The sequence below is a fragment of the Exophiala xenobiotica genome (genome assembly GCF_000835505.1).
Source record: "Exophiala xenobiotica strain CBS 118157 unplaced genomic scaffold supercont1.7, whole genome shotgun sequence".
In the NCBI taxonomy this organism is placed as follows: Eukaryota; Fungi; Ascomycota; class Eurotiomycetes; order Chaetothyriales; family Herpotrichiellaceae; genus Exophiala; species Exophiala xenobiotica.
In genome coordinates, this window is record NW_013562488.1 from 1,942,573 (window position 1) to 1,966,198 (window position 23,626).

Consider the following 23,626-nt stretch of genomic DNA (forward strand, 5'->3'; position numbering starts at 1 on the left):
CTCGATGCTGAGGCTTGTATATAGTCAATAGATGACACCTGGTGAAGCTGTCTGGCCGAAATATCATATGACGTCAGACGAGGCTGCACCGGAAAAGGAGGACTGAAAAGGACTTCACAGCGTGTAGTCCGTACTTTCTGTCCTCAACACCATCAGCAGCAGTAAGAAAGGACCTCCGGGTCAGCTTGGTTGAGCCGTTCCAACTGCCTTGCACGAACAGGTGTCTGCCACCTCTGCGAGATCCTTACACAATTCGGATGTGGAATGTTACTTTCAGGCACGGACTCCAAGTATTCTGAGTAACGACACCGGCGCCCAAAAATAAAGATGGGCGGGTACTTTATTGATTTTGATCACCTTCTAGCGAGAGATCTTGCTTCCATTACGCTTCTGGTGTCTCATTGACAACGCCTTTGTCTCTTCGATACAGGAGCGCCCACAATAAAGCCAAACGTCGTCTTGTCCAAACCTGTGGCTGATTCAACGTGCGTATCCGTGCACATGAGCTCTTGAAATTTGATGATGGCATGGCCTAATCGAAGCCAGTAAGTGAAGAACACAAGCTATGTGAGATCCAGGTCATCAGTATCTGCGAGAGCTTCTGGGACTGGGCCTTCAGATGTTTGATCTTTTCTTGCAGATGAAATGTCTGCATGCTACTATTTGCTCCCTCATACGACCCTCAGGCGTCTTGCTGAAAAACTTCTATGAGCAGTGGCTCGTGCTGAATCTAGAAGTGTTTCTTTGCAGAATACGACCGCACTTCAGCATACTTTTCACGCAGACCCTCCTTGCCGCACTATGGCTAAACGCCGGTGTGTGGGCTATGAGAACACTGGACACGACCTGCTAGTAATAGACCAACGAGTGGGCCGAGAACCGCCAGTTTCTTTGATACCCATCCTCCTTCAAAGATTTCGAGCGGCTTACAGTGTCGCGCGAATTATTGCAGCTACTATCAACATCTTGTTTGCAGCTCCCCAGCCTCAACATGAATCTCTCAAGGATGATTTTCAAAGCGCCTCTGATACTACTCTGGAATCTCCTCCTTGCATCGGCGGAGGTGACCACGCAGACAAGCTACTCCTGGACCCAGTACGACCCTTCGTGTGTCATGATGCAGACTGTTACAGACCCGGACCGACCAGACTTCGAGGCACAATCCTGCACAGGTTATGTCTTCCACGGAAGCAGCACACGCAGTGATGGCAGCATTCGAGACTGCTACTCCGCCGAATTAGCTTGCTATATCCCGAACCCTAGCACAGACGGACTTGGGGTGTTCGGAGACACTGTTGTCGGCAGAGCAACTTTTGGTTATGAAGACAAGACGTACGACATGGAAGCCACTATCCGACATTCGATTGATGACTGGCGTGACGACAATGAATGGATGTGCACGGATAATAAGTGGGATGTCCCTTGGGGTATCACCGTTTACTTCCCCTGAGATTCGATCTAAGAAGCCTACTGTAGGCTCGACAGTATGCCCTGAAAGAGCATTGATCTTCCCGGCTCTTATATTGGGGCGATGAAGTTCTTGGATTTGCTTTGTTGGAATTTACATTGCAGCTGTCTACAACTACCCTTGGTTCTCCCTTCCGATCGGATGCATTAGCCCAATCGCGAGTTCTATCCCGATATTATCGAAGGTCATGACCCTGGCCTTACGATAATAGCAGCCTTACGGATCAATGTAGCACCGCTCCGATCCGCCTGCTTTGGATCTGCGTGCGATTGAACTTTCCGGAGACGGGTCCCTTCGTTCGCAACCAAAGATACTCGTCGCCAATTTTCCGCAGAGAGCTTTGCAGCCCCAGATGCAATTGTTTGTTGATGCCACATCGGCCAGAAACTCATACAGAACTGCCTTCGACATTATACTCTGTTGTATCTGTTGCGACAGTGCAAAAGAGGGTATGGCGGACTTTCACGATATTCTCACACGGTCTGTCATAGCTTGACTTTATCTTGATCACATCCATACATGAAAGTATCGATGAGCTTCGCTCTAGTACATTGAAAGTTTTATCTTCGTACTCGCCCAGCCATAGCTCTGATACTTCCTCCTCGTCAGAAAACCCTTGTCTTGTGACACAGGCGACGAGCCAAGGTGTTAGAGGTAGGTAGCACGGAGCCAGGCTTCAGCCAACCTATCATACAAGTTTTCCCAAGTCATTTGCATTTGGACGCCACACTCCTTCACTTGATCAGTCCTTTGATCACTCGGCGGCCCTTCATCATGGTCTTCGCAATCACGAAAGCCCAGCGGCTGATGATCATTATCGGCATCTCCTGCTCATTCTTTCTCGCCGAAATTGGAGGTGAGCCGAAAAGCAGTTTGCGCACCGGGCTGGAAGTTGGACCCGTGCATAGATGCTGATACATTTCTAACCGGCAGTGGGCTTTTACACGAAGTCGCTTGCTTTGGTGGCGGATGCCTTCCATTATGTACGGGGTATAAATCATCTTCACGGAGGCCTCCTGCTGAGCTTAGGGTAGTTGAATGATCTTGTCGGATTTATCGTGGCACTTGTTGCTTTCAAGGTAAGATGTCATGCTGTCACCTACGCAAGGACCTAAGCAATGCATAGATCTCTGAAAGAAGTCACTCTCCAAAAGAGCTCTCCTTTGGCTGGCAACGAGCCAATCTGCTTGGGGCCTTCTTCAATGGAGTTTTCCTCTTAGCTCTGGGTGTCAGCATCTTCCTGCAGGCCATTGAACGATTTGTTTCACTACAACGTAAGGTGTCACAATGCGAAAACCGAAGACCTAGCGCTGATCAGCTTTTCACTCTCTCAGGTGTTGAGAATCCTAAGCTTGTTTTGATTGTTGGCTGCGTTGGTTTTTCTCTGAATGTCATCAGTGCAGCATTTCTCCATGGTATGTTGGCATGGTGGAATGTTCCAATCACTGGCTAATGGGGTGAAGAACACGATCATGCTGTTAATCAGGTTGTCGATAATGGTGCAGGAGGATCTACGGAAGTGGATTTGGGTGCTGTGGATGTAAGTAAGGTCCTTGGTGTCGACCTCTGCCCTGAGCTGATGCTATCCTTCCCAGCCTGGACACAGTCACACCTCCCACCGCCACGAAGCCTCACCAATGTCCCAGACCAAGGGACATAACCATGACTTGGGCATGATGGGTGTGCTTCTGCATGTCATCGGTGATGCGGCAAACAATGTCGGCGTCATCATCGCAGCAACTGTGATCTGGAAAGCCAATTACCCTGCAAGATTCTACGCGGATCCAGCTGTTAGTATGGCAATTGCATTGATGATCCTGCTATCGTCGATCCCTCTAGGTATGGTGCCGACCAGACCAGACGTATTTCTCTCTTCTAATCTTGACGTCCACACGCAGTCAGGAAGGCAGGTGCAATCTTGATGCAGACAGTTCCACGCGGTTTGGATCCGAACGATGTGAAACATGATATTGAAACGGTACATTATCTTTGCGGATGGCCTGTCTTCATCCTGACCGTTGCTGCAGATTGCTGGTGTCCTCGCTGTTCACGAATTGCACATCTGGCGTCTAAATCAACAAAAAGCTGTTGCATCTGCTCATATCGTCGTTTCAGACGAGACAATGACCAATTTTATGGGCCTTGCCAACACGATCAACGAGTGCTTCCATGCGTACGGCGTCCATTCGGCCACTCTGCAGCCAGAATTGCTGCCACTGATACAAAGTGTTTCTGAAGCGCAACCTCGGGCGAGTGACCACGGCTCGGAAGGATTGCGACGCAGGAATGTCGATGATGGTTCTTGCATGCTGGGGTGCAGGGCTGCTCTGTGCGAGGATCTAACGTGCTGTGGCTGAGTTGATATGGCATTCCTGAAATAATCAGTCCAACAATTGCAAACATCCAATCTCTCATCTACGTTGAAACAGCATGCGCATGTACAAGAAGCCTTTCGATGCGTCTGGGAGGAAAAGAAAATCATCGAAACAGTGGAGATGGTATGATGGTTATAGATTTTGTCGAGTCATTCCGCAGTATTAGCATCCGGGGAGCATGACTCGTGCCTGTCCTACGTGCCTACGTACCCAAGTTCCTTCTCCATGTGTGAGTCGACATCTTTCTGAGTGACTCGAGGCCTGATCATTCCTCCCATCCACCCATCCATGCTCGTCTGATCTGGATCCCAAAAGCCGTTTACAACCAAACAATCCTACTCCTTTATCCGCAACGATGTTCCTTCGTTTGTCGCAGCTACTCTACTACTCTCATACAATTACCCGCTCCTTACCATCATTAGGATTGTCATTACGGCGGCACTTCATATGAGTATCTCAAAGAGAGGGAGGAGAAGCATACCACCCTCACCATGGCGTCCATATTCACTTATCAAGACGAACCGCCTCGAATACATTCGCCATGGTCAACCCCAGGCACTTCAACTCCGCAGCCGTCACAAAGCCTCGAGTCTCCTGCCAAAGAAAGACTACATTATACACCAGATTGCACAAAATTGGAGCCGGAGCGGCATGACGGTCCTACAGAGTACAAACTGCATCTGCTTTTGCGGCCGAGGAGGAAGTTCGTCTCGACCTCTACTGCGTCCTCGACATCAGGTCCTCCTTATACCCTTGCACAGTCCGCCGTTGGGCCAAATCGCTCCTTCGGCGAGACACCCTTGGAGCGCCGCTCAGTTCAGCCGTCCGGACAAGCTCGTCAACTGCGACTGCAGCAGTTGACGACGCAGCTGTTGTGGAGACTGCAGCAATCTTCGCCGTTTCATTCCTCTTCAAACGCGGATCTAGTCTTGCCGGTTCTTCCTGAAGCCACCCCAAAATTAGGCGTCCCTGAGCGTCCTGCCAAGCTCTTACCAGGTCTGGAAGAAAGCCAGGGCGCTCTTTATGAGATTGGTGTGGCTGACGATGGCACCCTGGTCGGTCTTACTGAGGAAGAGCTGCAGGAGAGCTTGACCAACCTTAGCGCCATGGCTGCCAGTCTAGGTTGCACGACGAATGTGTTACGGAAGGTTACAGTCGGAACCTGCGAGTGGATGGAAACCGAATCAGAATCTGACAAGGGCCGTTTGCAAAGGGACAAACTTTCGGTGGCGGAAGTATTAGTCTATCCGGATTCACGAGCAAGTAGCGATGCAGACGTGCCAAAAGAGACCCTCAATCCTTCGACAAGCGATGCCGACGGGGTAGGGACCCAGGATGTGGTTGAGAAAGCCTCTACAGAGCAGCTTCGGGTCACATTAGTTGGGGCTGCTTCTTCAGGAAAGTCTACCCTTTTGGGCACGCTTTCGACATCTACACTCGACAATGGCCGTGGAAAAAGCCGATTATCATTGCTAAAGCATCGGCATGAGATTGCTTCTGGAATTACGAGCTCTGTAGCGCAGGAACTTGTTGGCTACGAGACCGACCGAGCTCGCCCGAACCCGGTAGTCAACTATGCCTCAGGCGATGTCTCGTCGTGGACAGACATTCAAAACCTTGCAGATCGTTTGGTGTTCCTTTGCGACTCGCCTGGACTGCCGCGCTTTGCAAAATCCACTTTTCGAAGCTTGATATCGTGGAAGCCGTCTTGGACCATTCTTTGCGTTGCAGCAGATGAAAATGAGGAGAATACAGGCCGCATCGGGGCAACTGTTTCCGCAGCAGGGACTGCTACGGATAGCCGTCCTCCAGAGACTGTGGATCTATCGCTATCTCACCTTGATATGTGTTTGCGTCTGGAATTGCCGTTGATGATAGTCATCACCAAGATGGACCTCGCAAACAAGTCTGGCCTCCGCTCGGTGTTAGCCAAACTTCTCTCCACACTGAAAGCAGCTGAGAAAGTACCAGTGATGATGGCCAACACCCTCGTACCAGCCGCAATGGCCGAAGGAACGGGTTCCTTGCTTGAGTTGCAGTTCATTTCGGCAAAAGATCAAGTCGAGGTTGATTTGCTAGGGGCATCCATGAGAGGTAACGATGGCAGCAGGATCGTTCCGATTTTGATGGCCAGCGCGGTCACTGGGCAAGGTGTAACCAAACTGCATGCTTTGCTACGCTCACTTCCAATCTCGCAATGGAGCCGTCCTAAGCTGCCTGCCACGAATGATAGCAGTGAATCATTCGCGCTTTTCCACGTCGACGAGGTTTTCAGTATACCACCGTCTCGTGTCTACACGCTAAATCCGGACATCCGCCTTGCTAAGCAAGGAGTGGTTCTCTGCGGGCATGTTTCTCACGGGGTGCTGTCGGTGGGCAATGTTCTATACCTTGGGCCTTTCGGCGTTGACACGGAACAATCATTGCCTCAGACGTCCCGGCCGATCTTGAGATCAAAATCCTACTGTGCGGAACAACCCGATCTGGAGAAGCGCACGGGAATAGTTGCACGGTCATACCAAGAAAGCTCAAAGATTGCTGCTGGCGGAGCACAGATGACGCCAACTTATCTACGCGTAAGGGTCGTGTCATTGCGCAACCTCCGACTGCCGGTCAATCGAATGCGTGAAGGAGAGACTGGTACCATTGGCGTTGAGCCTGCCGGTGATCAATCCAATTCTCTCGGGTTAGGAAAGGCTCGTAAAGGGATGGTGCTGATCGATACGAAGGAGATTCCAGGTGGATATTCGTCGTTCTCAGCAGGTTTCCCGTCCTCGGACTTTTCTCATACCAATTCACCGCCTCTACTGTTGGGCGGGCATGCTATCATCTATGTCAACAGTGTGCGTGCAGCCGTCAAGGTAACATTAGTAGATCTGGAGGAGGATGAAAGAACTCGGCATGGATCCTTGACACGTGAGGGAGAGGTTTTCTCCTTCGACAGTGATGACGAGACCGAGAGACTGGAGAATTTGCAATTGAACGGAGGGGAGAAGACGGAAATCAAAATCACCTTCAGGTTTGTGAGCAGTGTCGAATGGATGAATGTTGGGGATCAGGTTCTTGTTGTGCCCACTGTCTCGGCCGCTGGTCCTGTGACAGGTGTTGCCGTGTCGAATCTGTCTGGACTAGCTGGGTTTGTTGGCAAGGTTAGCGAGGTGTTTGCTGCGTGAAGTATGACTAGGAGGGGGATCTGCTACGGCATTGGAATTGGCGCTGCTTGGTATCTAATGCAAGAAATCCTCAATATCTATCTCACATTGTTGAATCTATTCAGGCGTGCTCCCCTTTTATTTAATGTTCGATGCTTATAGTCTCGCCTGCGCAGGCGGCGTGGATGTAGTGTCTGATCCAAGGAAGATCCTCCTATCCATCTCGGCCTCTTTCTGCCAAACATCATCGATATGGAGTTTGGCCACGTCCGGGGGCAATGCAATCATCCTCACCCATCTCCTCGCAATTGCCGCGGCGACTTCATCTCCATCCGTGCAGGCATCATACATCAACAGACAAGCGCACGCCACGGCTTCGATATGTTCGAGTAGCTCCCTCCCCCGACGAAGAAGTTCTTGCACGCCCAATTTGTCTACAGTGTCCCTCAACACATTATATCGGTTCAGCACGACTTGGCACTCGGCCTCGAACGTCGCTCCGACGGCCTGCAGCACGGCTCTGGTCCAGCATCCGAAGACCATGTCGAGAGCATCATCGCCCTGTTTGAATTTCTTCTCATTCTTCACCACGCGCAGCACATCCTCGGCCATGACGCTCGTCGTGCCTTCCCAGATCGTGCCCACGACACTGTCTCTGAACAGCCTTGCCAGATTCATCACGCCTCCGTCCTCGTTGTTCTCGCAGTAGCCCACACCGCCCAGGGACTCCATACACTCGCGCAGCCCAGCGACGCTGTTCAGACTGACGCGGGCTTTCATCACGGGCGTCAGGATCCTCAGCAACACGTCGATGCGGCTCTTCTCGCGCGGAACAAGCACGTTTTCTGCGGCGCCGCGCGTACCGTTACCGGCCCCAACGACGGCGTCGTGCCCTTGTTCGCTGGCGCCGAGGAGCGCCACGCCCAGGAAGACGAGGTGCGTATCGGCGGCGTACTTGACCGTCTCGCTTGCCATCCAGGACAGATGTTGCGCGTTCTCGGACAAGAGGCCGCCCTGCACGCGACGGACGCGTGTGTATGCGCGACTCACGGCGAGCCCGCGAGCGAGGTATCCCGCGGCCGCGCTCGCCGTGTGGAGTCGTGTGATGTTCAGAATGCTGCTGATTTCTTTGACGCCTTGGCCCTCGCGGCCGATCAGGTAAGCGCGCATGCCTCGTATTTCGAGTTCGGCCGTGGGTAAGCCGCGCGTGCCGAGTTTGGATTTGAGCCGCGTGGGACGGATGCCGTTCATCTCTGTCTCTGTCCCTGTTCGCGAAGCAGCTGAAGAGGAAGAGGGCGAGTGGAGGTGATGAAGATGGCCGACGCGTCGACGCAGAGGGGCGTAAAAGGCGCTTAGCCCTTTGTCCGTCTGGCCGAGTAGAATAGCCATATCGGCGTCGGTGGCCGACGAGAACCATTTGAAGCCCGAGACGGTCCAGGGTCCCAGGGGCAGGCCGTGCGCGTCCTTGTCGCGGTTGGTTTGGGTATCGGACTCGATTTCCGTAGGCGTCATGCGTCGCGCGACGGTTTCGGTGCCGCTCACGTCGCTGCCGCCTGTGCGCTCGGTCATCCATTGTCCTGATGTCCAGGCGTATGCCGGGTCGAGGGAGATGAGGCGGTGGTAAGACTCGAGAAAGACATCAGCGCGGCCCGGTTGGTCGGCGTCATCATCGGGGTCCGAGAGGTGTCGGCGCAGGAGGACGGCCGCACCGTCGGTCATGGCCATAGGGCATGTCGCCAGGGCTGCGGTGCCGTGCCAGAGGTGCAATGTGGCGAATTGGTGGATGCGTCGGTTGAAGGTCGAGTGGATGGTGTAGTGTGGGTAGCCGTAGCCGACGACGCCGGCGGCTGTCTGGATACGTTTGAGGGCGCGCCAACCTTCGCTTGTGCGGAGGGGCGAGGTTTTGTTCTCTTCGCCGAATGTCGTCAATGGGTGGAGGGTGGGCTGGTTTGTCTCGCAATCCACGGTGTGCCGGAGCGTTGAAGGGGAGAGGACGAGCCGTGAGAAGTCATGCAGATGTTTGGTGATCTCGGACGGTATGGGGCTGGGCAGGTACAACGAAAGTACTCGAGCAAAGACCGGATCGTCTGTTATGGATGGGCTGGAAGTGGAAGAGCTGGAAGCACTCAGTGCGGTGTATTGAGGGGGAACGACAGGGAGGGCTTGAAAGAAGCCAGATGTTGCGGACGACGGTTTCAGTTGTGCCATTGTGGCGGTTCAGGGCACGAAAAAAGTGACTGATAACTAACGCTCACCTTTGAATGTCTAGCATCAGAAGAGATATATTATCAGAGGTGGAAATCACCCGCTCCGTGGCCAAGTCAGAGTAAGATGTGTGGTATGAGGTTGGATTGTATCCGGGTATTAGGTATTGTGCCTCGGTAAAGGCGGACGATGAAGCACGTGACTTGGCGAAAAGCACTTTACGCGCTCCGCGTCTCCCTATTGAGTGGCAAGCCTCCGGGGTTCTTATTTTCAAGTGACCACTGAGTATCACATCGCGGCGCCATAGGTCCCAGTGGACGACAGACATCGTAAGGCCAGCAGCATGCCACTCAACACTCTCCGTCTCAATCATCAGAAATCCTCCCATCCGAACGACCGTGTGGTCTTCATCAAGCCTCTCCCTCGTCCTGCCTCGGAACAAGCAGACTATGACCTGGCCGACACCTTCCTCCGGGCGATCGCCGCACAATGCCTGCCCATCATGAAAAACCACTATCTTTCCGTGACCACACTAGAGGAATACGAGCCCAACCGGGAATTCATTGGCCGGAACTTTAACAACGGAGAGATCATCCAGCTCGTGCTACGGAGTAAGAACGGTGGGTGGGTCCCTTTCAACATGGTGCAAATGGTCATGATGCACGAGCTCGCTCATAATACACACATGAACCATGGCAAGGGTTTCTGGAAGACGAGGAACGTGTACGCCGAAGAGATGAAAGGACTTTGGGCAAAAAATTATACTGGCGAAGGCTTCTGGGGTAGCGGACGGACACTGACTGATATGGGCGCTGTCATGGGAAACAATATCCTGACAAGTCAAGAACTGGAAGGCCTGCCGTTGTGTGGAGGCACGTTCAGGAGCCGGAGAAGGAAACGGAAAGCCAAGGGTGCAGACGGTAAAGAATTGACTTGGAAGGAAAAGAAAGAGCGGCGGATTGAGAAGAAGTTCGGCAAGAATGGCGTTGCCCTGGGCGAGGATGAGGATATGAGGCTTGGACTCGAGATCAACAGGAAAGGAGCGATTGGCGGGAAGCCGCGTGTGGCGCAGAGTAAAAGAGGCAGAGAGCTAAGGGCTGCTGCCGCCCTGGCAAGGTTCGAGACGAACAAGCAGGAGGCTGCTGCGCTGAAAGACCAAGAAGAAGACGAGTACGAGAGTACCGAGGGAGAATATGAAGATGTGGATGCTGGCCAGGAAGATGCGAAAGACGTCAATGGGGAAAGGATGCTTGACACTTACGGTCAAGGCATGATCAAGGTTTGCGAGGATGAAGACAAGGACGACGCCAATGTCCAGAATGAGCTGAAAGAACTTGAAGGTCTGGATCGCTACTTCAAGCCTCTACGGCCGAACGAAGGTGCTGGTCACGAGAAGCCGATTGATTCAGAGCATAGCGAATCTGCACCGATATACAGGCCCGAATGCGGCAAGCCGCCTGATGAGTCTGGATTGGATGCCACCGCACACGAAGTACAAGCGTCGATACCATCCTCATCACTGAAAGCGTCCGAGCCAAAAGCAGTCACTACACCAGATACTCTTCATGCGGGAGACAAGACTGCGGCAAATGGAACAACAGCGGCAGCATCCACCAGGCCATCGCCAACTTTGACCTGCCCTATCTGTTCACTCGAAAATCCTCGTCTGAATGCTACATGCATAGCATGCGCTCATGTTCTAGACCCCAAGAAAGACCCGCGCCACTGGTCTTGTCAGAGCGAGACTTGTAAGGACAATGGTACAGCATATTTGAATGCCGGAGACGTAGGTGTGTGCGGTATTTGCCGGACCAGAAGGCCCGTCTGAAAGCGACAGATGCCCATGGTCAAACATGACGAGAAATGACCTTATGATCCAATGATATACCCATATCAAGTGCGAAGAAAAATAGATCGACGTTCCACAACTATTGTCTACGGTTCTGTGGAGCATTCTTAATAAGGACTGCAAACCTAGCACGTTAAATATCATGTTTCCATTTCATAGTGATGCAGGGGTATCGAGTCTTTTCTGCTTCATGCAACCTGAAGCCCGGAAATCGTAGTTAAACACGCTTGAACGCATCAATACAGCATGGCGAAAAACCGCCATCTCGGGTCTTCCCTGCCCTTCCTCTCTCACATCGTCTTTGCTCACGTTGCCCGCTCCTCTCAGCCGCAATCAAGTAAGAGATATCGACGCAGTACCAGCGCCATTCACTCACCCGGTAAAACGCCCTTCTAATATCCCGCCAAAGGACAAACACCCTCATGCCCTCTCCAGCATTCCATCAAACCACACACCCTCTCGCCACAGCCACGCTTACATCGCACCTTCCCCCAGTAGCCGCACACGGCGCAGAACCACCGCTGCGGCTTCGCGAGCAGCATATTATTGCCCGTGCGCATTCCGAAAGTCGTACTGTCCGCACCTTCTAACGGCTTCGCCCTCGCCGCGGTGTAACTCAGCGCCGGCTCGGCCAGGAGCGCTTGCATCACGCGGTCCGACGGCATTTTGGGAATGTCGCGCGGCCGTAATAACGGGTCTTTGTCGACGGCGGCGTCATCTGTTGTAGACTCGGCGCCTGCATCTGATTTTGCTTGCTGACGCGAAGGCGAAGACTGGCCAGCCGGGGCATCGGTCATATCCACGTCCTCTTCTGTCTGAACTGTTATGGTTGCGCCCTCCTTCGTCTCTTTCTCTTTCTCTTTCTGTTTCCCTTTCCCTCCCTTCTTCCCCAGCGACCCGTTCCGCTTCGGCTTCTGTTGCTCCGTCGCCGTCACGGCGCCACTTCTTCTCCTCGCCTCTGCGGCGCCCTTCGTCCCTGTCGGACCCGCGGCGCTCGTAGCCGCCGCTCCATAAACGTTAACGCCCGCTTCCTCGTCCGCAAGGTAGTGCTGGAACGTCCTGTTATAGCCCAGGATCCGCCTGACGTTCTGTGTCGTCTTGCCTCTTGCGCCCGCGCCCGCGCCTTCTCGCTTTGGTATCAGAATATTCACCTCTCGATGATTTTCCTTTCCCAGATCATTCAGACGCTGCTGTATTGCCTTCTCTTGCTTGGCGGAGAGTTTGTGCGCGGCTTGAGCGGTGATCGTGGGCGCGCCATCACGGCCACGCTTGCGCGAGCCGAGTTGGGCGGCGGGGTTGGGCGCAGCCGTGTCGGGGACATATGCCCAACCATGGGAGGCGCGGATGTTCGTCGACGTGACTGGGAGTTCTTCAATTAAGGGCATTATGGGACGTGAGCCTAGGATTTATTTACGTAGTGTTGGTAGTCAGGGTAAGTTGGAAGACAAGCGCAATTGAAAGTCTGGGGAAAGTTCAGCTTCAGCCTGACACGTGATATGCAAGGCTACTGCCGGTCGGCCTCGGAGGGCGATCAATAGGCATCAATCTGCACGGGGAGACTGAGTTGCTGATTGCATCCACCGAAAGATCAGGAGTGACCGTCTGTTAAAGAGGATCTGACTTAAGAGCAGCCGCATTTGAAGTTCAGCATACGACGAACCCTTCAGCGACAGACTTGCTCCCATTGCCTTTAACAGGCGCCACCCTGTGAAAGTATTGATGGGGTAAATTGCGAGTCTTTCGAACAATCCATTCAGAGCTGGTAGAAGGAGATTTTATTTGTACAAACGCTCAGACTGGCGGTGGAGTATTCGATTACCTTGTGTGCGAGTCCAACAAGCCCATAGCATTCTGCTCGGAAATCAACCATGTCAAGCCATCTCCTTGTTTCGCCCAGATTTTGAAAGCAACCCTGCCCTTGCTCATGTCTCCTATTTCTTCAATTGGTTCATCTTGTTCTCCAGTTCCGAGACGTAGGAATGGATCCGTTGGACTGCCGCTTGTAGAGCCTATAGTTTGCGGTTAGCAAGACCTGCACGGAAGGGAGGGCAGCGCCTTGGGGAGTGACGGAGCAGGCATTTTGAGCGATCATAGAACAGATCGGACAGATCGAATAGGTCTGCCTGCATGGCTCAGCGCCACGAGAGGGACTGTGTCCACGTACGTAGATATCTTCTGTCAACAGTTCATTGGAAACCTTGTATTCTTCGAGAATATAGTAGTACACTGATGCGCCCGCGAGTGTAGAGCCGAGCAGGAATCCGAAGAGCCTAGTATCCCGAGTTATATTAGCTCTTGCACCAAAGGTCCAACTGCTCTGTGTGCCGTGCGCATGAGCTCCATCGAGCTCGCAGTTATTCCCAGGTGGAATAGGGTCAAGCTCACCCTCCTCTGAAAGCTCCTACGGGCTTCTTCACGGGTACTGCTGGAATCTCTTGCAACCGTCTGCCGGATGTCTGGAAGGATCTGGAGAGGAAGGGAGAAGGAGCTCTGAGGGTTCTTGAGGCGGAGGTGAGGCGTGGAACGAGGAGTCGCGAGGCCATAGCTGCTGGGAGGTTAATCAGAGGCGGGCTGGGGATTTGAAGTTGTCGTGTGACTGGAGGAAACTGTCGAGGAAGTTCGCGAAAAGTCACAAGCAAATATGATCAACAAGTGTCGGGACTAGTTACTGAAGCTGGAGAATCGGGTAGGATCGTGTTCACTGTTCGCAGAAGTGGGAAACGGATAGAGCACGGGGTCGTTAACGATGAGTTTCTCCACCCTGAAGCCTCGGCATAAATGTTCGGGGGGAATGACGGGCATCACGGGGGCATGATGGGGGCATCCCGGTGTAATTTAGGCAAGCTGCTGACTTTTTCTTCAAGTGCCACATCCGACGAGATATAAATATTGATTCTCAACTTGGACTACTCCTATGTGGTGATCCCTTGAGGCGGATGCTGTATACCACAGACGTCGCTGAGCCGCAGCTCTTCATCTGCGTTCAATCGACGAATAAATCCGCCACCAAATCCCTCCGACATGCCTCAAGGTCAATGGCCTGGAGACTGTATATATCCTCAAAAGCATGAATGCTCAGCTGCTTGAAGAATGGCCGTAGAAGCGTCTCGGGATCTTCTGCTTTTCGAGTCGTCTCGGTGCATAGCCACGGTCTTCTGGGCTCGTTTTCAGATACCGACGGGAGATCAATCTCCTTTTCGCCTCTGGTCACCATGGTATCTGCTATTGCAGCTGGCTCAAAGTTATATGGTGGATACACAGCATCCACGGTGTCTGTGACAAACAACCACTCGTGCATTTGGAATTCTTCGGGTTTCATGAGAAGAAGAAGATCCAGAAGTTTGGCTCCCTGCAGCTGTGAGTATCCTGTGAATGTTGACTGTTCGCCTTTCTGTAAGCTGGTGAAGAGGTCACGCAACTCCACATCGACAATCGGCCACAAGGAGACAAGGTGGATTGGCGTCAATGCCAGCGCCATCGCTCGAAGGACGAGATACACGTCACCACGCGTGCTGGACGAGGGCGATGAGGATGGCGTGGATGTCAGAAGCTCTTCCAGTTTCCGCACAATCTGAGGTATATCGGCAACAAAAGCATCTGTGTCGCCAGCGATCAGCAACAGAGCTATGCGTCTGAGTATCAGCTGTGTTCTCCTATCAGCTTCAGTTCGCGCGGCAGTGGCTCCAACGCCGAACACCAAGCCAGCAGTAGTAGGCGCTGTCAATTTGGACACAAGCTCCGTCACCAAGCCTTTGTCTGACAGCCAGATTTGCTTTATCAGCGGCAACCAGCCTTCAGCTAGAGGGGCAGGGGACTGAAAGAACTTCCCATCATTGAGCACATCAAGGACATCCTTCTTCCATGTCTTGTTATTGGGTTGCGATTTAGCCAACAACAGGAGTAGTCGGAGAATGTCCATGCTGATTGACTGAGGGAACTGCTTCGACCGGAGAGCAGGCCCAGTAATGTGCAGGGCTACGCCAGCAAGAGTGTTGTTCAGTCTGTCCTGGTCGCCCAGCGCGTTGCCGATGACTGGTAGAGACTCGCAGAGGATATGGATCGCATTTCCAGCTTGGAGTTCGCTTTTCCGGCTGATAGCAGGCTCTGCCATTCGCTGTGCTGTGGAGTCGAGACCTGCTGGTCTGATAGTGAATATGGCAGTGAATAATCTAGAACACAGGTCGCCCAATTCTCGCCGCATCTTGGACACTTCTCCAAAGTTGGTGTTCTCCATTTTTTGACAGACGACAGCGACGAATTGCAATAGCTTAAGCAGAATTTGGCGATGCGGCATTGGATTCGCAAGGACTTCTCGTAGGAATGCCGTACAGTCGGTCCAGATTTCTTCCAGCAGGTCATCCTCCAAGGCTTTTGTATATGCAATCAGGAATGCCATCAACTCAAGTGCGGTAACATCGACGGACAAGCTTGACTTCTGGGACTGGTCGAGTGCGGCGGGGTTTGTGCGGTTGTATATAGCATTGAAAGTTGCCGGCATCATGAACTTGGGCCGCGCTCCATCAAGACTCTGCATCAAGTTCAAGATGACATCTTGCTCCGAATCTCGACGAGCCGCGTCCACCCACATTCCCATCAGTGTCTCCAAACATTCTTGTGGCTCTGCATCAGACAAGTGCTCTAGTATCCTCCTTGTCCTCGTACGCAGCCTGGATGAGAGGTAAGCGAAGGACTTTGTGTCAATGACGGCACTAGATGGTCTCTTGAGAATCCTCCACGCCCAAATCTCGCCACAAAGCTTGATCGTGTCCTGCATACATAAGACGACAGTAAGTCGACTATTAGCGATTAAACGGGACTGAGCTATTTCAGTGGCATTCATGGCGGAGCTGTCCGACGTTGAAGGCCGGTCGGCTAGATGAGTATGTGCTCTAGCAAGGATGTATTCCAGTCCTGCAAGAAGGTTGTTGACTGACCTCTCTGGGTTTTTTGCTGCTTGGGTGACTGTACCTCCATTGACATGATTTGTAGGGGTTGTTTTCTCGCACAACCGCTGCATAAGCTCAAAATATGCCTTAATCCGTTGACAAAAACAAGCCGTCAGCTTGAGCATATTCGCTAGTAAGGACTGCGTTGGATAGAGGGGGAGAGTATTGCAGAGTAGCGTAATCCATTTATCGATACTCGCATCAACACTTTCCGACGATATCCCCGCTATCAAAACCGTCACAAGCTTGTTTGGAGGTGGTCCAGGATTCGGTTTTGCGAATATTGCCTGCAAAGTGTCCAGATAGTCTTCTTGCAGAGAACTTCTCGTAGCTGCCTTGGTCAACTGTTGCAATAGCAGATTCGTCAGGTCGTGCGTGCCTCTGATATCAGTTTCTTCGATCAGCACGCGGAGGACAGATAAAGTCATCTTGGTGGTCTCATCGTCGCTCGATCCACTTGCGACATTTTCCGCGCAGACATCCAGAAGCACTCCTGCGAATCCGTTGGTGCTGAAAAGCTCGCTCCGATGGATGCTAGATTGCCGTGCGACGATCACAGTCCTCTGAAGTCGGTGGAGACCCAGCAAGGAATGCTGTGAGCTGCGGGTCCTAGTGTATTCACCAAAAACTATCCTAAATACCGGCAGTATTGACGGAAGGTTGCTGAGCCATATTCGTCGTGGGTCTTCTTGTTGTGCCAGGTTTAAGCCATCAATCATGGTCAGTACAGGTTGTCGCAGCAGAGCCCAGGGCACTCCGTCCTCATCGTTGCTGTGTGCTGCAGAGAAGACCTCTGCATTGAGTTCGGGGAAGCGTGTGTGCATCCAGAATGTTGAAAATCGGGAGACTCGATCAGCCAGCTCGCTGACAGTAGAATCTTGTTCGCACATTAAGTCCATGATTTTACTATCGACCAGAAGGAGCCCTCCCGAGATAATGCGGAGATTCCATATTTGCTCAACGGCTTCGACCTGAAACTGAGGAGTGCAGGGGAGGAGCACGTCCCAAAGTTGCGACACAAGTTCAGGGATGATGCGAAGTAGATGGTGGTCGGTCAGAGTATTGTTGCTTGGATCAAAGACATGAACAGTGTCAATCATCCTGGCAACTGTTCTGGCAATCTCATATTTAGTTGATGTTGAGCTCGTCCGAGCGGTAAGTAGAGCCGAATCAATTTTGTTACCGAAATCAAGTTGCTGTAATACCTCAAGAGTACTAGTCCTAGAGATGGCCTTCGTGAAAATATTGATCAACGATCCCAGTAACCCTTGACTCCGCCGAGTCTCATGTTGGAGGCAGTCAAGAATGACAAGGGTGGTATTGCGTAGTAGAAGCTGGTCCGCCGACTCAGGACGAAGGGTATCAAGAAGTGCCTTTTTCACATAGGAAGAACTTCCATAGATCGCAAAGAGTTTCTCCATCCACCCGTCTTTGGATACTTCATCTAGCGATTCAGGGCGTGCACTACCGGACCGAGAAGGTAGTAAGCTGAGCAGGCCCTCCAAGAGTCTTGACAACTGTTCTTCATCTGCTGTGTGCGTTTCTTCTTGAACAATACCCGTCGACTTGTGGTTGCTTCTTGCGAAGAGGATCTCAGAAATTGCTAGGCAGAGCATTGGCAGGTGGATTGCCAGTATTTCTTCCTCTTGTAGATTGAAATTCGAGATTATGAACTCGATCAAGTGGACATCGCCCTTCTTAAGCAATCGAAACAGCTCGCCCGTGATGACCTGAGGCTCTATGGCATCAAAGAATACGTTGGCACTTCGGAAAACCTCGTCAAAAGATGCTTGTGAAGGCGCTGTGGTCTGATATCGTTGCAAATCTCGCATAGCCGCGATGAATAAAGCTTCCACTGGCAATCTGCCAATGACCCAACGATCCATCAATGATAGCATAATTCGGAAAGGCCGTGCCCTGTCGATGGGAAGCAGTGATTGCTTATTCAGCATTCTATCCAAGCTCCTGACCACGGAGTCAAGGCCGTATGCGGAAAAGTATTCTTGCCTGCTCGGCGCTGTCATGCTCCTGGTAGGTATCGCAGGTGGCTCTGCCGGGGCTTGCGTCATATCTGTCGAGCCCTCTCGCTTATCCTCTCTGCCAACAAACCACGTCCATAGTCGCCTATTCAGACTCATATCCCTTCTGAGGACAACGGACATTGCAGAGGTCACTAGGACATCTAGGTCTTTTGACGAGACGTGATCTCGTAGTATCGCAGCATTCAACGGAAGATGAGACACCAGTAGATCAAGAAAGCCCCGCTGGACCAGCGGTTGCTCATCTTGAAGGCCTGTTGCAAAGCAACGAACAAGCAAGCCAGGCTCGGGAGTCGTCACAGCTTTGATTTCTGGGCCGAGATCTTGTGTACTTTGTCGGTCCGGCTTTTCCTGCGTAGGTGACTGTACTGTTTTTGGTCCTAATTTTGGGAGCTGTTTCGTCAAGTAGACCAGAGCGCCTGGTCTTTTGCTTACACTAGTGATGGAAGCCAGGAACAGGCTCTGCCAGAAAAATGCTTCAGCATTATCTTGCGCAAATGTCTGCCGAACGCTACTGATTGTATTGAAGGTACGTTCGAAATCTTCACTGTCCTCCTCCTCAATACCTGGAAGTAGAGATAAGATGATAGCTCTGAGAGCTGGCCTCAGCACATGGCTGGGCAGTCTCAAAATATGTTCGTCGTAGAGGGAGAGGAATAGTGGTCTCGTAGTCAAGGAGGCAAAGGAGAGGGTATGAGAGACTCCGGGAAGCCAGATGGGAAGGTCGCAAGACAGGCCATCCCTTCCGAGGAGGGTGAAGACTAGATTGTAGACTTCTAGTGCCTTTTGATGGACTCCTGAGGGTAAAGATGGTTTCAGACAGAGAGCCAGATATTTTGCCAGAGTCGGTTTGAATGGGACATCAGCGTCTGGCGGAGATGCTTGCAGTGCTTTTATGAGCCGGCTGAGAAAGGCAATGTAGTCTGCCCATTCATTCGATGCGTCAAATAGTCCCAGAGCTCTCTCGACACCAGCCTGATAGCGGCGAACGGCTTTAGGATCAGTCGCCATGGCCAGAAGAATGCATCAACCGTGGATCTTTCCTAGCTGGCATTGCTGATACTGCGGATATGGTGCCCGAGAAACAGCTGCTAAGGCTCCATAATAAGGGGCCTCTTTGGAGAAGATGAGGGTGATGCGGGCTATTCAATAGTTGATAATGTTTCAAGGATAAGGTAGAAGTAGGCCTTGCAGTTCCGGTTCTCGGTAGGGTCTCACAAAGTCTTCAAGGGTCATTGGATCTTCGATATGCTTGGTTTAATCCAGATAATTCAAGGCTGTTGAAGCCACGGTGGTTCGCAGTAGACCTTTGAGGCAAGAAACAAGTCGAGGCAGACGCCAAGGCATCTGTCAATCTGTCAAACCCAGTGATTGATTTTACCGGCGTCGCTTGCCAGGAATTCCGCCTGGCGAATCGCAGCATTGGTTCAGATGGACTCTTTTCCTCTACATCATCGTCATTATCAGCTGTAGAGGATGCGGGCTGCCTCTTGTTCCTCATCATGCGTGCCATGATCGAGAACCAGGCGGTTGGAAAGAGCGCGCATGATGGAGGTTGACGAGTTTCACAATCCTGGACAGATACTTGATCGTCCAGACCGCAGCCTCGCTTGTGATCCTCAACAATGGACAACAAGGAAGATATTCATTCCGCCGAGAGTACAGATACACAGTCACAGAGCTCGGAGGCACGACCACCCCTTCCACCTCGGCCCAGCGAACTGAATCTCCTGCGAGTGCGGCCTCCTACCGGCCATGGCTCACGTCCTCCCACACGACCGGGTCTCGTTGCAGGTCCAACGACCGCAGTGTCTATGACCGACATCAGCAGCTTTAACCGACCAGACGGCTCAAACGAAACACGAGTTGCCCTTCCTCGGGCACCATCAACCCCTTCGATCCGCGCGCCTACGAGTAAAGGCACAAGCGAAGCTGAGGAGGATAATTCTAGCATAAAAAGCTACGGACCGTCTGGACGGTTTATCCAAGACACGGAGAGTATCTTCGACGGTGATTTGCGAGATGAACAAGGACGTTCGTTGCCTGTCAGCGAACGAGGGTTGTTTGAGAAAGACTCGGACAGCATCTACGGTGAAGACGGCGTCGACTTTGACAAGGAGTTTGAAGAGGTCGACGACAAAGCGATTGGCGAAGATGTTGCTCACATGCTGTGGAAGTCTAAGCGCAAACATTTCATCATTCTCTCTGCGGCAGGGAAGCCTATCTACACAAGGCACGGCTCTGACGCTGTGATTTCGAGTTATGTCGGCATTGTGCAGACCATCATCTCCTCCTTTGCCGGAAACGACGACCAGTTAAGGAGCTTCCAGGCAGATGGAGTGCGGTTCGTCGTACTGTCCCAGACAAATCTGTTCCTGGTTGGGATCACGAGTCTACCGGAAAGCGAGGTCCAACTACGCGTCCAGCTTGAAGCTTTGTACATGCAGATTCTGTCGACCTTGACATTGCCTACGCTGACACATATTTTTTCGGTACGTCCTTCCACTGATCTGAGGAGACCGTTGCAGGGCACAGAAGTCCTGCTATCGTCACTCGCAGACAGCTTTACGCGCGGCTCTCCATCGACACTCTTATCTGCGCTGGAATGTCTCAAAATTCGTAAATCGCACCGACATGTGATTAACAACACCATGATCAAAGCGCGTGTCGATGACCTGCTCTATGGTCTCGTCGTGGCTGGTGGGAGGCTTGTCAGTGTCATCCGACCCAAGAAACACTCGCTACATCCGAGTGACCTTCAGCTGATATTCAACATGCTCTTCGAGGCTGAAGGAATCAAAGCTGGAGGTGGTGATTCCTGGGTTCCTATCTGTCTGCCAGGCTTCAACAACACCGGTTATCTCTACATGTACGTCAGCTTCCTAGACATGGGTGGTGATCAGGTACGCGAACTTGCCGAAAACGAGCGTATAGCGCAGGAAGACTCTGTCGCCATCATCCTACTAAGCGCCAACAAAGAGAGCTTCGAGGATATGCATAGCATGAAGAATTATCTGGTCCACGAATTCCGTCGCAACAGAAGTATGCATATCATTCATGCTGCTGTACAAGCTGGTCGTCCTGCCACGACAGACATCATCGCTGGGACTGTCCTGCGCCACTTTCTCTACAAATCCAAGGGAAATGTCCAGTTCTTCATGCCTTCTTACTCGCCGAGCTTCGAAACTTTGAAGCAGCGCAGGCGTCTGATGTCGCTGTATCACAAGTTGCACGCGGCTGTCCATGCCAAGCATGCCGCGGTCAAGGTTGTTCATAGCATCAGCACGACTGCGACAGCATTGGCCTGGGTGACGCCTATGTTCGAGCTTTATTGTGTGGCTGGTCCATCGGCGTCCAGGAATGCTCTGGCGCAAAGTGCGAATAAGGTAGTCCAGTGGATTCAGAGGGAGGAAGAGCGTGTATTCATCATAGGCGGCGCCGTATTTTGAGCGTCGTTCTCTCCTTCAAGCAGGTATATGTAGAGGGCTCAATCCTAAGACTTTGCTCTCCGTATTAACGCCAGTCAATCCTCGACCGGCGTTCTGATTCTTTGAATTCCTTTAGCTTCTCGATCGTTTTCAACTTCAAATTTCTCAGTATGTGCAATTCCTGGCCTTTTCGAGCCCTTTCCTACTAGGGTCTCACCCATCGAAGCCGAGATTCCATCAATGCCCTGCCACTTCATCCAGGACGCTTTCAATCAAATGTCCATCCCTCTCAACATCGGCCTGCCAATTGCTCACCGCAATTCGGCCAGCAGGTTTACCCTCCCAGACCGTCCCACTCATGTATATCCTCCCCGTCGCATTGACTTTTCTCACAAAGTCCCTATTTTTCTCATCATTCCTCAGCCGGAACAGAACCACAATATACGTCTTTGCCAATATCTCCTTCTGACCACCGCCGCGAGGGAGAACTTCAAACCTCCCATCCCTCATCAACCATTGCGTCACCCGTCTTGCCAAACCGATTTGCCGTTTCAACATCTCGACATAACCATCCCTCCCGTACGCCATGAGCGTGCAATACACCGGCAGAGCCCTGAACCGTCGCGAATTCTCCAGACCAATGTTCAAAGGGGATTGTATCCCATCGCCCGCGGCGGCCTTGAGATATGCGGCCCCCGGATTCCCGAAGACATCCTCACTCAAATTCTTATGCCGCGTGAAAAACACTCCGCAATCGTACGGGACGTTCAACAATTTATGGCAATCACCCGTGATCGAGTCCGCCAGCTCCAGTCCCTCGACGCCGTTGACCAACTCCTCAAAGTCGGCATCTTCCACCGGCAAAACGCGACCGAACAGGCCAAACGCCCCATCAACGTGCATCCACAGTCCGTACTCGTCACAGATCTCGCGGAGTTGACGCATGGCGTCGAGCGAATCCGTAGCGAAGCGGCCCGTGTTGACTTCCCCTACGGACACGGCAAGGATGTTGAGCACGTCCGTCCTTTGTGCTTCGGTGCGTAACCGCTCGAGGTCGATGCGTAGAGAGTCATCGTCGCCGTCGGATGAAGAATGGGCAGTTGCAATTGAGACGACGTTTCTCCGCCCGATGCCCAGCACGCTCGCGGCTTTGGCGATGCTCGAGTGCGGGAGCGTGCTGAGGACTTGGATCTTGCTCGCCCCTACCCGAAGGAGGAGTTCCGCCAGGCCGTATTCGCCACAGCTTGCGTCGGCGCTACCAGGTATCCCCTTGCGCAACAGGGCTTGGCGGAGGACGTATTCGCGGCCCAGCGCGAGGCCGAGGATGTTGCTTGCTGTCGCGCCGGTGGTGAATACCCCTCCGCCGGATGAGGAGGGGCCGAGGGACCAGTCCTTGGGGAGGCGGAAGAATTGCGTGAGCAAGTTCAGGGTCACGACTTCGAGTGTCGTAGAGATCGTCTCGTTTGGGAGGTGTACATGGACGTTTTGATCGTAGATTGAGGCCAGGAAGTCGCCTAGCAGGGCGGCCGGCGTGGCTCCGCCGGTCACGAAGCCGTAGTAGTTGGGGGAGAGGGATGCGAGGTTTAGGTACGGGAGGATGGCCGCGCGTAGATGTGATGCCAGCTGGGCGATGGAGTCTGAGCCGTCGCCGGTGTGGTTCGCCAAGGGAGACGACGAGTCTGCTTTGGACTGAAGGTCGTCGAGACTGGCTGTATCTTGAGGGAGGATAAGAGCCGGCCTGCTTGAGGCTTTATCTGGTACGGTTGAGGATGTAGGTAGACCGGGTGTCGAGAGGATCTTTTGGAGTTGGGAGACAACATCTTGCAGGCTCTTCCTTTGGTCCATATTGATGTAGATGCTAGGGTTTCTATTGTGGGAAGCAATGCTTCTTCTTCGGGCGCTGGGGAATCAAGGGCTTGAACCTAGCGGAGATTGACCAGGTTTTTGAGCATAACATTCAGCCTCATCTACCTTTGCAAGAGGCATGCATGTCACCGAGAGCCATCGCTGTCTGACCCAGCCTCGAATGACTCACCTTATGGTCGACGTGCGGGACGCAATGCTAAATGCGTCGGCCGAACGTGGTAGAAGTGTTGTCCAGCTTTGGGAAATAGTTTGCGAAGTCTCCACAGCTTACCATGCGCCTACACGATTTCCCGCCCTG

General features: G+C 52.5%; 10 protein-coding genes across 10 annotated transcripts; 5 read left to right on the plus strand and 5 right to left on the minus strand.

Moving 5' to 3' along the window:
• Window positions 1–991: 991 nt before the first annotated feature.
• On the plus strand, window positions 992–1,450 carry PV05_11409 (uncharacterized protein; the record flags this gene model as incomplete). Its single annotated transcript, XM_013454890.1, has 1 exon — window positions 992–1,450. One exon carries the CDS (start codon window positions 992–994, stop codon window positions 1,448–1,450), a length of 459 nt encoding a protein of 152 aa, XP_013310344.1.
• Window positions 1,451–2,242: 792 nt separating this feature from the next.
• PV05_11410 (uncharacterized protein) lies at window positions 2,243–3,825 on the plus strand (the record flags this gene model as incomplete). Its single annotated transcript, XM_013454891.1, has 9 exons — window positions 2,243–2,324; window positions 2,402–2,451; window positions 2,503–2,547; window positions 2,595–2,742; window positions 2,803–2,883; window positions 2,932–3,002; window positions 3,064–3,307; window positions 3,367–3,446; window positions 3,496–3,825. The coding sequence occupies 9 exons, from the start codon at window positions 2,243–2,245 to the stop codon at window positions 3,823–3,825; spliced, it is 1,131 nt and encodes a 376-aa protein (XP_013310345.1).
• A 271-nt stretch (window positions 3,826–4,096) lies between these two features.
• Window positions 4,097–7,126, plus strand: PV05_11411 (uncharacterized protein). Its single transcript, XM_013454892.1, has one exon. It carries the CDS (start codon window positions 4,335–4,337, stop codon window positions 7,014–7,016), a length of 2,682 nt encoding a protein of 893 aa, XP_013310346.1. The 5' UTR covers window positions 4,097–4,334; the 3' UTR covers window positions 7,017–7,126.
• PV05_11412 (uncharacterized protein) lies at window positions 7,088–9,275 on the minus strand. The gene has a single exon (XM_013454893.1). The coding sequence runs from the start codon at window positions 9,201–9,203 to the stop codon at window positions 7,152–7,154; it is 2,052 nt and encodes a 683-aa protein (XP_013310347.1). The 5' UTR covers window positions 9,204–9,275; the 3' UTR covers window positions 7,088–7,151.
• A 268-nt stretch (window positions 9,276–9,543) lies between these two features.
• PV05_11413 (uncharacterized protein) lies at window positions 9,544–11,085 on the plus strand (the record flags this gene model as incomplete). The annotated part of the gene is made up of 1 exon (XM_013454894.1): window positions 9,544–11,085. The coding sequence occupies one exon, from the start codon at window positions 9,544–9,546 to the stop codon at window positions 11,026–11,028; it is 1,485 nt and encodes a 494-aa protein (XP_013310348.1). The 3' UTR covers window positions 11,029–11,085.
• A 130-nt stretch (window positions 11,086–11,215) lies between these two features.
• Window positions 11,216–12,457, minus strand: PV05_11414 (uncharacterized protein). The gene has a single exon (XM_013454895.1). It carries the CDS (start codon window positions 12,432–12,434, stop codon window positions 11,442–11,444), a length of 993 nt encoding a protein of 330 aa, XP_013310349.1. The 5' UTR covers window positions 12,435–12,457; the 3' UTR covers window positions 11,216–11,441.
• Window positions 12,458–12,751: 294 nt separating this feature from the next.
• PV05_11415 (uncharacterized protein) lies at window positions 12,752–13,746 on the minus strand. Its single transcript, XM_013454896.1, has 3 exons — window positions 13,435–13,746; window positions 13,214–13,319; window positions 12,752–13,058 (listed from the first exon to the last, which is right to left on the minus strand). Exons 1-3 carry the CDS (start codon window positions 13,590–13,592, stop codon window positions 12,981–12,983), a joined length of 342 nt encoding a protein of 113 aa, XP_013310350.1. The 5' UTR covers window positions 13,593–13,746; the 3' UTR covers window positions 12,752–12,980.
• Window positions 13,747–13,944: 198 nt separating this feature from the next.
• On the minus strand, window positions 13,945–19,310 carry PV05_11416 (uncharacterized protein). The gene has a single exon (XM_013454897.1). It carries the CDS (start codon window positions 19,043–19,045, stop codon window positions 14,033–14,035), a length of 5,013 nt encoding a protein of 1,670 aa, XP_013310351.1. The 5' UTR covers window positions 19,046–19,310; the 3' UTR covers window positions 13,945–14,032.
• A 128-nt stretch (window positions 19,311–19,438) lies between these two features.
• Window positions 19,439–21,545, plus strand: PV05_11417 (uncharacterized protein). Its single transcript, XM_013454898.1, has one exon. The coding sequence runs from the start codon at window positions 19,660–19,662 to the stop codon at window positions 21,481–21,483; it is 1,824 nt and encodes a 607-aa protein (XP_013310352.1). The 5' UTR covers window positions 19,439–19,659; the 3' UTR covers window positions 21,484–21,545.
• PV05_11418 (uncharacterized protein) lies at window positions 21,472–23,533 on the minus strand. Its single transcript, XM_013454899.1, has one exon. The coding sequence runs from the start codon at window positions 23,305–23,307 to the stop codon at window positions 21,700–21,702; it is 1,608 nt and encodes a 535-aa protein (XP_013310353.1). The 5' UTR covers window positions 23,308–23,533; the 3' UTR covers window positions 21,472–21,699.
• Between the last annotated feature and the right edge of the window lie 93 nt (window positions 23,534–23,626).

Excerpts from the sequence above, each read along its gene's own strand:
- PV05_11412 (XM_013454893.1), bottom strand. The coding sequence starts at position 9,203 with ATGGCACAACTGAAACCGTCGTCCGCAACATCTGGCTTCTTTCAAGCC.
- PV05_11417 (XM_013454898.1), top strand. The coding sequence starts at position 19,660 with ATGGACAACAAGGAAGATATTCATTCCGCCGAGAGTACAGATACACAG.
- PV05_11411 (XM_013454892.1), top strand. The coding sequence starts at position 4,335 with ATGGCGTCCATATTCACTTATCAAGACGAACCGCCTCGAATACATTCG.
- PV05_11414 (XM_013454895.1), bottom strand. The coding sequence starts at position 12,434 with ATGCCCTTAATTGAAGAACTCCCAGTCACGTCGACGAACATCCGCGCC.
- PV05_11415 (XM_013454896.1), bottom strand. The coding sequence starts at position 13,592 with ATGGCCTCGCGACTCCTCGTTCCACGCCTCACCTCCGCCTCAAGAACC. Across the intron at positions 13,320-13,434 it reads GTAGGAGCTTTCAGAGGAGG|GCTCTTCGGATTCCTGCTCG; the intron begins GTGAGCTTGACC and ends TCGGGATACTAG. Across the intron at positions 13,059-13,213 it reads TGTTGACAGAAGATATCTAC|GCTCTACAAGCGGCAGTCCA; the intron begins GTACGTGGACAC and ends CGCAAACTATAG.
- PV05_11416 (XM_013454897.1), bottom strand. The coding sequence starts at position 19,045 with ATGGCGACTGATCCTAAAGCCGTTCGCCGCTATCAGGCTGGTGTCGAG.
- PV05_11418 (XM_013454899.1), bottom strand. The coding sequence starts at position 23,307 with ATGGACCAAAGGAAGAGCCTGCAAGATGTTGTCTCCCAACTCCAAAAG.